This window comes from Sciurus vulgaris (genome assembly GCF_902686455.1).
Source record: "Sciurus vulgaris genome assembly, chromosome: 17".
Taxonomy (NCBI): domain Eukaryota; kingdom Metazoa; phylum Chordata; class Mammalia; order Rodentia; family Sciuridae; genus Sciurus; species Sciurus vulgaris.
In genome coordinates, this window is record NC_136478.1 from 1,978,621 (window position 1) to 1,993,311 (window position 14,691).

The 14,691-nt window shown below is 54.8% G+C and overlaps 1 protein-coding gene across 4 annotated transcripts in view; it reads left to right on the forward strand.

The window, feature by feature from the left end:
• ZCCHC14 (zinc finger CCHC-type containing 14) overlaps positions 1–14,691 on the forward strand; it is a 61,280-nt gene that overhangs the window by 26,424 nt on the left and 20,165 nt on the right. For all 4 annotated transcript variants that reach the window (XR_013760549.1, XM_079119592.1, XM_079119591.1 and 1 more), the window contains exon 3: positions 12,276–12,349. Coding sequence is in view for 3 of the 4 variants with exons in the window: in XM_079119592.1 (XP_078975718.1) it covers positions 12,276–12,349 (74 nt within the window). In the remaining variant the exon portion in view is untranslated. The remainder of the gene's footprint in view (positions 1–12,275; positions 12,350–14,691) is intronic.

The window sequence follows — 14,691 nt, forward strand, 5'->3', positions numbered from 1 at the left end:
GGGTAGTGCAGCCCAGGAGTCTTTTGGGAAAGGGTTTCTGTACCCAAATGTGAAAGACCTGAGTTTGGGGTAACTGTGGAGGGGCATTTTGTGCTGGCTCCTTGGTTAATCTTTCTCGTATGTCTTAAGTAATACCACTTTTAGAGTGGCCCTTTTTTGGGCTTAGTTTTGATGATTATTGAAGTAGCTTCTTGTTGTTGGGCATGAGAACTAAACTAGTTAAAGAAGCATTGTGTTTTAGTCAATTTTTTTACCACTGTGACCGGTCAGACCTGACAAGTACAGTGTCGAGGAGGAAAAGTTTATTTGGATTCATGGTTTCAGAGGTCTCAGTCCACTGTCAGCCAGTGCTGTTGCTAAGGTGAGGTAGAACATCACGATGGAAGAGTGGAGGAAGAGAGCAGCTCAGGACACGACACAGGAAGCAGAGAGCCTCACACCAGAGACAGAGCATAAACCCTAAAGGCAGACACCGCCCCCTTCCCGTGATCAGTCTCTTCCAGCCACACCCTAAACACCCTGCCTGGCCAGACTCACCACCCAGTTAATCCTTAAATCTACTGATAAGGTTATAGCTCTCATAATCTGATCATTTCACCTCTGAACATTCTCGCATTGTCTCATACATGAGCTTTTGGGTGACACCTCACATCTAAACCATAACATTTCACCCCTGCCCCCAAAAGTTCTTGCCCATCTCACAGTGCAAAATACGTTTAATGCATTTTCAGCACCCCATAGTCTTAACAGTTTCAGCATTACCCGAACATCCAAGTTCAGTCAATGTCTCCCGTGAGACTCGAGGCAAACTCTCAGTGTGAGACCCTGTAAAAATCAAAAACAAATCACATATATCCGATATATAAAGGTATAGAGTAAACATTTTTATTCCATACAGAGAAACAGAGGCATAAAAAGAGGGATGGGAGCAAAGCAAGACCAAAGTCCTGTAGTTCCACATCCAGTATCTGGGGCACATGGCATTGTGATGTTCTCTCCAAAGGACCGTGTGTCTCTGCCCCTGTGACCTTGCTGATCGCAGCCCACGTGACTGACCTCTGTCTTGGCTTGTGTCGGCTCGATTCCCGTAGCTTTCCTTGGCAGGCCTTCCTCGTTACTGGCATCTCTCTTAGTCTCAGGGGTCTCCAGTACAGCATCAGATCCCTTCTCACGTCTTTATGCAGCACCCTCTCAGGGGATGCCTGCAGAGATACCAGCCCTGCTGTACTTGGCCTCTCAGGCCTCCTTTGAAATCTCAGTAGAAGCCTCATGGCTCCCGACTCCAGCATCCTCCATTCCTGCAGAACCAACACCATGTGGTTGATGACAATGTCTGCTGCCATCCTGAGCATTAGCCAAGCCTCCTGGGACCATGACTGCAGCAGCCTCTAAGTTCCTGGGCAGCTGAGCACGGTGACGACTTCATAGGACACCTTCTGTAAGCAGGGTGCCCCACTGGTCTCTTATCAAGGAAATTTTTACTTTTGTACCCTCGAGCCTGAGATGAGTGTGGTCTTGCCAATTCCTGAGATGACCTCAAGCCATTTTGCCTATTGTCTCTGGGTAGAGTATTTAGCATCTTTTTAGTGGCTATAAAGTCTTCGACAACCACAACTTCCTTAGCCCCACTTTTCTGGCCAAACTTCAAAATTTTTCAAGTCTTTCTACTTTGCTTTTTGCTCTTTTTTTGTTCATTTGTTTTGGTTTTTTAGTACCAGGGATTGAATGCAGGTGCGCTTAACCACTGAGCCACATCCCCAACCCTTTTTATTTTATATTTTGAGACTGGGTCTCACTAAGTTGCTTAGGGAGGGCCTCACTGAATTGCTGAGACTGACTTTGAATTCACAATCTTCCTGTGTCAGCCTCCCAAACCATTGTGAGTACAGACATGTGCCACCGCGCCTGTTTTTGCTTTTGATTATCACAGTAAACTTGACTAAAATCCATGCTATACCACCACCTGAATGATATGCTGCCTTGACATTTATCTGCCAGATCGACTAATATATCACCTTTAAGTCAGCATCACAGAAAGTCTCAGAACATGGGCAAATATAGACAACTTCTTAGCTAAAACGTAGCATGAATGGCCTTTAGTCCAGTTTTCAGTTGTCCTCCTTCTCTGGAACCTCATGAACCCAGTCTTTACTGTCCACAGTCCTATTGGCATCCAGATTTTCTGAGCTCCACTAGAATTGCCCACTAAGCTCCCCTCACAACAATTGGAAAGTTTTGTAGCTTGCATTTCTCAACTTTTAAGAATTCCTCCCACGAATTCCAAAAGCTTCTGAACCACGTGGTCAGATTAGTCACAGGAACAACCCCACTTCTTGGTACCAATTTCTGTTTGTCAGCTTTTTTGCCACTGTGACCAGTAAGCCTGAAAAGTACAGTGTAAAAAAGGGAAAATTCATTTGGGGCTCACAGTTTCAGAGGTTCAGCCCACAGTCCGTTGACTCTATCCCCCTGGACCCAAGATCATGACTGATGGGGTTAAGGCTCTCATAAGCCAATTGTTCCGTCTCTGAACGTTCCTCATTATCTCACATAGGAGCTTTTGACCCCTCATACCTAAACCAGAGCACATGGAAGCAACAAAGAAACACATTTGGGAGAAAGCTACCACCACTGGATTGTTTGGGGAGGTGTTTGAAGAGATTCCTTGTCTGCAGGTGTCACCGTGCCTAAGTACCAGAATGGCAGTCCACTCTTGTAACAGAGGACTGTAGCCCTGTTGGCTGAGACCCTGGGCTGCCGTCAAGATCTGGCTCTGGTTCCTGTTGTCTGTGGCACGCTGCTGGTCCCTCCCACACTCTCCCACACCCCTGTTCTGTTGCTGTGCCCTGACTTAGGCTTTTGGGAATGCTTGTGGGGCTGTGTTATGGTGCCTTTTGCCTTCTCTTCCCCTTCCACTGTGTCCTGTTTCACGTGGTCCTCATTGACAGGCTGCTCAGGTGGACTGTCGATGGTGTGATAAGCCCGTCTGTCCACAGGGGCTTGTGGCCTGGCATTGGAAGCCTGTTCAGACAGGCTGGCTTCAAACTACTTCTGTTTACCTGTGCTCATGCCTGGAAGAGCGAGTGCAGTACTTCTGGATGGGCTGCCTTGCTGATCACCCTCTGAGTCGGCATATTCTGCCTTTCTGTAGCATTCCCTTTCAAAAACTTCGTCTAGGTCTAGGATCTGTCTTGCTACCAGGCCTTTGGGAGTACTGATCAAAATCGGCAGGGGCCAGGCACAGCTATGGCCCCAGCTACCTGGGACGCTGGGGCAGGAGGATCACAAGTTCTAGGCCAGCTTCAGCAACTGAGTGAGACCCTGTCTAAAACAAGAAATGAAAAGGGCTGTGGTGCAGCTCAGCAGCAGGATGCTGGCCAGCACGCGCAGGGCCTGGCCAGTCTCACGGAGGGACCACGGGTTCAGAACCAGGTCCTCCTGGACAGTGAGTGCAGAAAGGGTGTCAGGCTGCTGGCTTTAGGTCCTCCTGGGGGCTAAGCTCCCCACATGCGAGGGAGGCGGCCTTGCACCTTCCCTGGGTGGGGTTCCCTGTCCAGCAGGCCGCCTCTCAAGGATGCTGGCTTTGCCTGCTGCCAGGGGTGCGCTTCCCTTGCAGTGGGGCTGCCTGTCATGATCCCCCTCATTTTTTCCTCCTCTGTGCTATCTTCTCCCACCGGTCACTCTCCTGATCTTCACAGGAAAATGAAAATGAAAGTGTGTCCAACCCCTTGTATGGGGTTGTGTTCCAGAGGAAGAGTTGAAGGTGGCCTCTAGAGACGCTCAGCCCACAGCTGGGGCAGATGTGAGTGGGCTGTGTTGGCCAGCTTCTGCTAAGAGCCAGCACCTGGCCGTCTCACGGCAACAATACAGCACCTTCCTCCCGGGGCTCGGTCTTGGGCTGTGTCAGCCGGTGGTTCGTCCGTCTAGAACCAAGGGCTGAGACCCGTGCTGGGCGCTCAGAACCAGACCATAGCGGATGGGGTGCTCCGGGACCGTGGGAAGCTCCCCCAGTTCACAGTGGACGTTACTTTGATCGCAGAATTCCGTAACTAAATCATCAGTTATACTGAAGGCACAGTGACCAGTTTTAGATTTCCAGAGTGTAAAATTTTCTCATTCGTCCTTTCTGCGGACATTCTCAAGCATTGGGATGTTCCATACAACAGTGGGAGCGGCAGAAGAGGGGGATGTGGGCAGACAGGGCAGCTTGCTGTGTGCCCAAGGGGCTGCGGCGTACCTGAGCTATGCAGTAGTCAGGAACGTGGTTGGTGGGTGTGACCACAGCTGGTTCTTGGTAGGGCCGTCTCAGATGGACAAAGGGTTGCATTCTAAGTAGATGGGGGCAGCCAGCAGGGAGACCACTGGGACACACGTAGCCATGCTGTCGACCCCAGAACACCACACATACCTGACACATGCAGACCGTCCAAGAGAGTCGGTGCAACTGTGAGGCAAAAGGTGTGGATCTTGAAGTAACAGGTAAGAAATGTCCTTAGTTGTCAGGGAAGTGCACATTGGACCTGCAGTGCTGTATCATTTACACCCGCAGAAATGACACGGAGCGGCACGTGGTAGGTCAGAGACAGCAGGAACTTGGTACATAACGGGGGACTAGGACATGGTCAGGCATTCAAAGAACACCTGGCTGTTGTCTGATGAAGGTAAACAGGGGCTGAAGGTGCTACTGGGGCAGAGCACTTGCCCAGTGTGCACAGGGCCCAGGGTCAGGCCAGCCCCGGGGCTAAAGAGCCACCTTTCCTGTGCCCTTGCAGGGGGATTCCCAGGGGCCCTTCCAGAGAAGTGAGGTGTCTGTCCCCACTGGAAGTTGAAGACTTAGCCCTCCCCAGACGAGGTTCAGCCTCCTGTCCTGGAGTAGGAGAAGTCAGGAGCAGGCCGCGGCGTGGTCACACAGGGGAATTGACTCAGTGACTGTGTGGCTGGGGATCCTCGGCGGGGCTGTGCTGGGCTGGGAGGGGACGGTGGCCTGTGGTGTTGGAATGCATGCTCGGGGCTCCTCTCCTCCTGACGGTGGGGGAGCAATGAGTCTCATAGGCATTCGCCCCAAAATGAGAGGCGGAAACTAAAACCCCCCCGGGATAAAGGGTGAACACCGCACTGTGCACGGAGACTGGCCTTGCTGCGAGTCCCCCTGGCCAGAACAGTCAGGTGGCGGGCGTTTCCCAGCCTCGGAGGGAGCCATGCGCCTCCAGGCTCTGCCCGGAGGGCTCTCCAGGGTCTCTCCTGCCTCCGTGGTAGAATGGTTTCTTCCCCTGAGTCTGAAGTAGCATTTGTGGTCTTTTTAAACGTGATGCTGCTCACATGGGTGAGTGTTGGTGAGTTGTGCCCAGAGAGTGTGAACTCACCAGCCTTGGGGGTGGTAGATTGGTCCTGGCCTTGGCCTCCCAGCCCCGGTTCGTCAGTCTTTCTGGGAGGGAGAGAGCAGGTCTTCGCGTTCTTCTTTTTTTTTTTTGTACTGGGGATTTAACTCGGGCACTTAACCCCCTGGCCTTATCCCCAATCCTTTTTTGTATTTTATTTGGAGATAAAATAAAACTATGTGGCTTTGATCACATATTCTTACTTTATTTTTTAAAAATCTTTAAGAACATGAAATGCGTTTGTAACTTTCAGGCTGACTGCGCCATAGCAGGCGTGTTTGGTCTGGGATGATCCTAATTATCTAAATCATTTTAATTATAAGAAAGATAATGTCACTGGATGTGGTGGCGTATATCTGTAATCCCAGCTGCTCAGGAGGCTGAGGCAGGAGGATCACAAGTTCAAAGCTATCCTCAGCAACAGTGAGTTGCTAAGCAACTCAATGAGATCCTGTCTCTAAATAAAATACAAAATAGGACTGGGGACGTGGCTCAGTGGTTGAGTACCCCTGAGTTCAATCCCTAGTACCCCCCCAATAAAAGATAGAAAAAGAATGTAGATTTTTGGTGTTTGAAGTAGCTAGTCCCTAGGTATTTTTTAAAATAGATTGATTTCCAAACACCAGCAGTAATTAGGCATAACTTTTAGAAATAACTTTCCTGTTTCATTAATTATGCTTATTTTGAGGTTTGGCATCAGAACAGGCCACACCCACCTTCCCCAAGATGCCTGTTGTGCTGGGCCTCCCACTGGACTCAGTCTGTGCTTCCTAGTGGGCATGATCCCAGGTCCCCTAGCCCACACATGGTGACTTAGAGGACTTTGTGGAAATAAAGCATCAGAGAAAACTCCAGTAAAACCCACACCAAGAGATTCCTGAAGATCTGAGGGAATGACCGCTGCAGGATCCTAGTTAGCCAGGAAGAACCAGTTCATCCCCTAGCATCAACCGCAAGTAAGGAACAGGGACAGATGCCCTGGGTGGTCCACCCTGGTGGGCTTCTCTGCATCTCTTAATGGTGGTCCACCCTGGTGGGCTTCTCTGCATCTCTTAATGGTGGTCCACCCTGGTGGGCTTCTCTGCATCTCTTAATGGTGGTCCACCCTGGTGGTTTATGTGCATCTCTAAGACTTCCCATTTTGTTCAGCGGTTGTAGCCTGCACTGCCTATTGTGTCTCCCTTTGCTGAGGGTATTGTTTCAGGTTGGACTGTGGGAACCCCTGCAGACTGACGTTTTCTGTCTCTGAACCTGTGCTGCCCTTTGGGCACTTCCTTGCTTTCTGGGGTGCAAGGTGTTGGGGCCCTCTGCCCAGCTCTGGTGTGCCACTGCAGCGGAGGGACGCTCTAGCCTCACACAGCGTGCGTTTGTGTGTGGGGAGCCTCTGACCTTAGTCCTTGCCTCAGACTCCTTCTGGCTTCTCTTTCCTGCGTTGGAAGTGCCCTTCTCCAGCAGTGAGAAGCACTGGTGTCCTTCCCTTTGACGTGTTTCCTGGATCTGCTCTGTACCCTTCGGGCGCACCTCCTCTGCTGCCTACCAGCATGGTTCCACCTCCATCCAAGGGAAAAACATTCCAGTTCTGCCGTTTTCACGTGGCCCTTTATGTCTGATGTTCCAGGTCTCTGCCTGTGTGTTTTGCAGGTGTTTGCCCCTGCCCATGGGCGTACGCTCTAGTAGTTCTGACCCCCGGGGTGTCGGGTGGTGGCGCCTGTAGATCTTCTTGAGAGTGACGGTGTGAGACGCTGACTTTAAGACCTTCAGAGGGTGCTGACGTTTCTGCCTCCGCGGGTGATCTGCTCGTTGGGTTCTGGCTGCGAGGGTTGTGGGTCGATCCTGTTGCAGTCCGGTTTTCCAGGCTTCTGCAGTGCCGTCTGGACTTGTCGTCCTCTGCCTTGCCTGGGGTGGAGGCCGGCCCGAGCCTGTCTGGCAGCCACTTGCGTCCTGAGTGAGAGGTCCGCCTGGAGGGCAGGAGCCCTGGACTCGCGTGCTACCAGCTCTCGCAGTTCCCTTTCTGGCCAGAAGATCCAGCTGCAGTGAGCCGCACGCGTCTGAGCACCCCATGCCGTGGGAGTACGGGGAGAAAGCAGCGCGTCCGCCCGTGTGGTGGGATGGCTGCTTCTAGGCCTGCCAGGGACCCCCACGGGCCACTGTGTTTGGGCTGCCAGGGCTTCTGTTGCTGCCCACCTTAGCCCAGCGCGGTGTTTTTATAGACCATGTTTAGTTAGGTGTTTCTGAAGCAAGTTTGCCCAGAAAACAAGAGAAAGCTCCAGCAACCTCACTGTAGTTCCGGCAGGGCGCCCTCCTTCCCTGTGTGGGGTGAAGCGCCGGCTGCTGCCAGGCCAGGCTCTGTTCGCGAGGCCGTCCTAGGCATGGCTCTGCTGATGGAGATGCCTCCTGTAGTCGGGAATTCCAGCTGACAATAAACACACATTTTCTAATCACAAAAAGTGTCACATGGACTGGAGGCACTGTTTGTTTTAGTGGGGCGCTCCAGCCTGTCAGCTGGGCACGGGCGTGGACTGGTGTGGGCTCAGCTTCAATGGAGCTGCTGGGGCCTCCTTCGGCTCTATTTGCTGAGAGGCGACTCCTTGCTCAGGTCTGTTTTGTGCTTTTCCTTAGGTACAAGTGGCCCCTGTGTGTGTTGGGGGACGTTCTGTATTGCTTTTTCAAATTTGAATCCAGTGGAACTGATCAGAGTAAAACAGTGACTGAGAGGGAGGCAGGAAAACGAGGCCGCAAACACAGCAGTCGCTGAAGCAGGCTGGGGGGGGCTCATGGCGTTGGTGATGTGGGACCCCAGGGTCCAGTGGCTGCTGAGGGGACAGCACCTGGCAGACCCAGGGCAGAGCTCCACCTCAGGGTGTTGATCCACTTGCACTTGAGAAGGAAGGCCTCTGCTGGCGGAGTCCCTGATCCTGGCGGGACGCAGCCTGTGACCTCAGGATGCCCCTGGTCAGTGCTGCCTGACACCCTTTGTAAGCCCTGGGCTGTGCAGAGCCTGCCCTCTGGTCTGGCCTTCAGAATGTTCCGCTCCTCCGCTGAGAACTGCAAGCGAGTCGTTGGTGCCTGAGGTCTCAGGCGGGGCCGTGGCCAGCGGCGTCCAGGTGTAGTAGCCTGCAGTGCTCATGGGCTTGCCTTGGCCTTGCCTCCAGGCTGACCCAGTGTTCACCTGTGGAGGGGTGTGACTAGACGCCTTGACTGGGTGACACTTCTGTCCCTGCAGAATCGAGTTAGGTTGCGTCTGCAGGCATTTCAGGGGGGGCTGTGTGGCAAAGCGAGGGTGGGAACTGGCCCCAGAGCATGGCTGTGAGCTCACGTGTGTGACCACCCCTCCACAGAGGATATTGGGTTGAGATTTCAGGGCAGATCGTGTTGGATGCTGTTCAGCTCGGTCTCCTGAGCAGCCCTGCAGTCTCCCCCGCGTCTGTGTCTCGGGTTTTGTTGAATGTGGTGTGCTGCTGCCTGCGGCTGTTGTCTTCGGGACTCTGAGCACGTGAAGCTTGCAGGGCCTGGTGGCACACACCTGTGATGCTAGTGCTCAGGAAGTGGAGGCAGGTGAATTGCAGGTATGAGACCAGCCTGGGCAACTTAGTGAGGCTCTAAGCAATTTACGAGAGTCTGTCTCAGAAGGAAAAAAAGGGCTGGGATGCCGCACAGTGGTCAAGCTCCCTGGGTTTAATCCCTGGCACCAAAGCGGGTGGGGCGTGAAGCTGCTGCAGTTGAACACTCTTCTTAGTCCTCACGCCGTTATGGAAGACTGAGACAGAGTTTGCATCATTTCACTCCTGTGCACAGAGCAAGTCAGAGCAGGTGTGCCCAGCGTTGGCAGTGCTGTCAAGGGCCTGTGCCCAAAGCCTGGGCTGCCAGCACATGAGGCTGCTGCTGCCTCTTGCCCCATCTGAAGATGCAGGCTGCAGTGACCACGTGTGGCTGCTGCCTGGCCAGCAGCGAAGGTGCGAGGCCATTGGCACAGAGCTGACGCAGACCCCACAGCCCTGCAGTGGGCGCGGCCTTTGATGGGGTCGAGGCGCTGGCCTGGCCTCCCGTGGCAGGCTGCACCTTGGGCAGTACTCCAGCGTGCTGGCTTTCAGAACAGGCCGTGGACTGTGGGAGGCGTGCCTTCAGTGCACTCACACCCTTTATTTTTAGTGGTTTTCATTTGCCCTTTTTTTTTTGTTGATGTTTTGTTTTTTGTTTCAGGGATTGAACTCAGGGGCACTTGACCACTGAGCACACCTGCAGCCAGGTGAGGGTCAGGTCTCACTGAGTTGCTTAGCGTCCCGCTGTTCCTGACGCTGGCTTGAACTTGCCATCCTCTTGCCTCAGCCTCCCGAGCCGCAGGGATCACAGGTGTGGCCACCATGCCTGGCTCACTTGCCTTTTAAACAGAATTATATCCATGTTTCTCACGTGAGATTTTGTAGTGGGAAGAACCTTCTCGCATTGCTCTTTGTTTGCTCGTTGTGGTCCTTCTCATCCTGTCTGCCTTTCTCGTGCGGGTGACAGCCTAGGCCTTGTGCGTGTGAGGCGCGTGCTGGGAACCTGGCCTCACCCTGAAAGGGCCTTCTCGGCTCTGAAGTGGCGCATGTGCTTAGGCATTGTGAAACCCGGTGTGCACCGTCAGCCTTCCCCGCCAGTGTGGGCCACCGTCACCCCTCTCTTGCCCTCCAGGGCACGGGGGTCCGGCTGCCCCTCGGTGGTGCTGTGGCTCCTGTTCTCTGGCCAGGTCAGAAATGCTTCCTTCACTTGAAAGGTTGGATGGGCTCCTCTCCACTCTCCTCTCCACCCGAGTGGTTCCCTTGGGGTTCTGTCCCTTGTCTGGGCACCTGCTCCTCTTCACTCCTGGGGCAGGATTGGCAAGCACCGGCAAGTGGGGCAGGGAAGACACCGTCTGCATGTCTTGAATTCACTGGCGTGTTTTCCGGTGCTCAGTGAACTGAATGGCTTGGTCAGGGTGATGGCACTGTTCTGGGGAAACGAGAACTGCAGCCTGCCAGGGGACCGAGGCGGTCAGCATCAGGTCAGGCAGCATCCAGGTGCGGCCTCATGCTGAGGAGGGAGGGCGCACGTACTTGGGCAGAGGAGCCCCTTCCTGTAAGGGGCTGTGTGAAGCTCTAGACTCTGGGAGGCCAGCGTTCTCCACAGTGCACCCCTGCCCTGCAGAGCTGCGCTGAGTTGGGGGCTTGCCACAAGCAGGCAGCAGGGGAAAACCACCCCAGGCCGCTGTTCCTTCTCCAGTGCCCCAGCACTGGGATGTAGGTCCCAAGCGGCGCCTGTTGGTGGGGGTCAGGCTGTTGGAGCATAGCAGGGGCTGCAGGCCAAGTCACAGGGGTGCAGGCATGGGCCCTGTGGGCCGAGCTCCGCCCTGCCGTGGGGGTGGCAGGCGGCCCGTGCAGAGGAATGCGGCCGCGTGCCAGGTGGACTGTGAATGTGGCAGAGGGTGCCTGCTGTCTGCCAGCTTGGCTCAGCCCAGGACCCCATGCCACGCCTGGCTGTCCAGGGGGCAGCGCCAGTGCACGTGGCTGTGGCTGCCGAAGAGTGGCAAGTGCAGTTTTACTCCATTGTGATTAATCAAGTTTAAAAGTCTGTTTGCAACTGGTGGCGCCAGTCTTGGGCGGCGTGGCCACACCAGGTTCTGTGGATTCTGCGACCAAGAAATCCTTAAGGGCTGTGGGTGTCCCTGCCTGTCGCTTGTCCACACCATTCCTGGTGTCCCTCAATATCTCAGAGTGGGCTTGGGAGAGGATTCTGGACAGCCTGGCATGACAGACCAGGTGCGCCAGCAGGGAGTGTTGCTGGGTCGTGGTTGTCCCGGTCCATGCTTTTTGCCCGTCAGTCAGGGCTCTGACTGCGTGCATGCTGCCACGTGGCTGAGCTGACAGGGAGGAAGGGGCTTGGACAAGCCTGCTGGCACGGTCGTCCTCCTTTGCCGTGTCTTTCCTGGCCGCCTGAAGGCAGGCATTCTCTGACTCTTCATGCCGAGGAAGCATCAGCTCAGAGGGTGCTTGAGAAACACCAGTGCCTGCGACGGAGCAGGAGGTTGTGGTGGGGAGGGTGGTACGGGAGCCCCACCACATGTGGTCTTGAGCGCACGTGGGCCCGTGTGGAAGTGGTGCTCCAGAAAGCTGGGCTTGGTGGCCATGCCTGTGATCTCTCAGTTTGGGAGACTAAGGTAGGAGGAGCACAAGTTGGAGGCTGGCCTCAGCAACTTAGTGAGGCACTGTCACAAAAAGTAAAGAAATAGAAAAGGGCTGGGGATGTAGCGTCCCTGGTTGCAATCCTTGGAACCTTCCCCCGCAAAAAAAAGAAGAAAGAAAGAAAAAAGAAATGGTGCTTATAACTGAATGGTGTCGCTTTATGTTTGAGGAGAGCAGACCTTGGAAAGGGAGGAAGCAAGAGAGTAATAACTTGATGGCTTGGAACTCGCCGCAGGGGCTGGGTCCCCTGTGACGCCGTCCACCGACGGTCTCTGCAGCCTTGTCTTGCTTGCTCAAAGTCCCGATTCTCCTCCTGGCCTGGCATGGGAGGAGGAGCGTGCAGCAGGGCCCTGCCCTGGCCAGGCGCAGCCCAGTCCCTGTGGCCGGTGTTGAGCACCAGTTCTCACGGGTTGGGACTGAGTGGGGTGGCCGGGCGTGCCCCGACACAGACTGGTGTGGATGACGGGGAACGCAGCCTGTGGCCAGCCGCCTGCCCCCTCTTCCTTTCCCTGGGTTTGGTCTGGTCTTTTGGGCCTGTGCTGCTGCTGCAGCCTTGGGGCACAGGCTGGGCCCAGAAAGGGCCTGCACAGGCCCAGTGTGGGCAGCCTGTCCTGCGGTCCCCAGCACAGTGCCACAGCACGTGCGCCTCTCGGCCTCACTTCGTCTTTGTAATCTTGCTTTTGTTTTGTTTACTTTGCAGTGAGTGTTGAAAAGATAGACCTGAAGGGATTGTCACACACACACAGTGACAGAAATGTTGACTGTTCCTTTGAGGTAAGATGCTAAGTTTTTTCTCCTTCAAGGGATAGGAAAACTGCAATTCATCTGAACAAAAGCTGCTCTTCTCAGAAGCCTGGGGCCTGGGGGAGTGGAGGGAGGTGCTGGCCCAGAGCAGAGTCTGCGCTGCTGGGGTGCGGCCCTTGCTACCAGGCCGGAGGGCGCGAAGGACTCTGAAAATTGAGACCCAATGTGTGCGAGGTGTGGAGACCTTCCGTAAAGTGGTTGGAGCAATGCAGAAGTGTACGCCTCGGGGGCAGCAGGTCCCGGCTCCCTGGTTTACCGTGTTAGCCTTCCTAATGTCCCCTTAGCCTCCTGTCTCAACCTGCAGGATGAAGAGGGGGAGAAAGGTTACTTTTTGATCTTTCTCTTTAGAACTGTTCCTGAAAGCAGCTGCTAGACCCTTCCAGCTGGGAAAGAGGCTAGGAAGCTTCTCTGGCGAGTGTGCTGCTTCAGGCTTCTGTTACTACTGGGCGCGTGGTCTCAGACGACCAGCTGGTCAGGGAAGTGTGCCCGCAGGGCCGTGGAGGAATCCAGGAATGAGGGCAGAGTCGGTGCCCAGTGTGTATGCTGCAAGCAGCTCACTGGGTTCCAGACCGTAGCTGTGTCACGGCACTGTGAGGCTGTTACTTAGGATCAGGTCCCCATGGATTTGGGAGATCTGCATCATGAGACTTAATTGCTTTCAAGATGCGTGGAGACCCTCCTTCAGCTTAGGACTTGGAGACTGTGGTGGCTCAGGAGCCTCAGCCAGCAGAATCCCCGAGTCTCAAGGTTGTGCGGGCCAGCAGGCTGAGAGCCCTGGGGCTCTGGGGTGTCCGAGGATGTGGCACACCTAGCTGCTGTCCTCCCACCTGCAGGTCCCTGGGGAAGTCGTGGCCAGGCTCAGCATGCACTGCGTGTGTAGCAGGCTGGCTCGCTGCCTCCATCTTGCTGATTGCGGTGGGCGGTGGTTTCCCAAGTCACCAGACGGTTAGTTGTGGCCAGGAGAACGGCACAGGGCACATGGTGTGAGGCGTGGTGACGTAGTGCGCCAGACCTGTGTCCTCCTCTCCCGGGAGACTTGAGCTTTGTCACAGAGGTGGGCCCCTTGCCGCCTCCTCCCAGAGGGGGCTTCTGACTGAGGAGGAGAGCTGCCGCTGGGTGGCCGGAGGATGAAGCTGGAGTCTGAGGGGGCTTAAGGAGAAGGCCTGGCTGGCCCCCTGGAAACCTCCTCCTGGTACTGTGGCAGAGCCACTCCGTGCTTGAAGGGTGATTCTTCCCTCCAGAGGTCCCAGGAGTCCACAGCCCAAACTGCATTTGTTGGATATAATTTGAGGCACATAGGAAGCATGGATTCATCAAAATCTTCAAACATCTTTCTCGGGCAGCCATTCATTCGGTGGAGCGCCTGCCCAGCACCGCGAAGCTCTGGATTCAGTCCCCAGCACAGCAAAACAGACCAAGACGAACACACCTGCCCGCTGCTCCCACAGCGCTGCCCCCATGCCCTGCAGGGCCTACAGCCTGCCCTCGGGCCTTTCTGGCAGGCGGGCTCCGTCGCTCAGGAGGGGTGGGACACTTGCTGGTTTACCTCCAGCATCTCACCTGGTCACCGGTCCCTGGGAGCCAGCGGAGGTCAGAGGCCACAGCTGGCTTAGCAGCCTGACCGCACACTCTGCTTCCCCTCGTCTGGCATGACCATCCCCCAAAACAGTGCGGTTTTTCTATTCTAGTGATGGACAAATTGATTGAAAAGCTATGTGTGCAACAAGGGTAGTGGCACATCCCTGTAATGCCAGGGGCTGGGGCTAAGGCAGGGGTCACAGGTTCAAGGCCAGCCTGAGCAACTGAGCAAATCCTTACCTCAAAATAAAAATTCAAAAAGGGCTGGGACGTAGCTCAGTGGTAGCGTGTCCCTGGGTTCAATCCCCAGAGACAAAAAAAGTTAAAAGAGAGCTGTACGTGGAGCTGGGTCATCAGGGTAGCTGTGAACAGGAGGCACAGTGGAGACGCATGCTCCCTGACTCCACGGTGCACAACTGCGCAGCCGAGGCCGGCTGCTGGAAAGGGCAAGGGAGCAGGATGCGGAAAAGACTCTGAGGAAGGCCCTCAGGTTGGACGGTGTGAGAGCAGCTGCCAGAGAAGGGTGTGTTGGGTGTGGGCCTGAGCCCTGCAGCCTCAAGAGGCAGGCGCCGGTGGCCTCGTGACACCAACCAAGGGACAGTTTGTCAGTGCAGACGTGTGACGTGGGAAGAGGATGAAAAGACAAGCCAGGGTTAGGAGAGAGTCCCACCAAGGGGTGACGTTCCGAATACATAAAGAACCCTCAAAACTCAGTGAGGAGGAAAAAGTAGGCA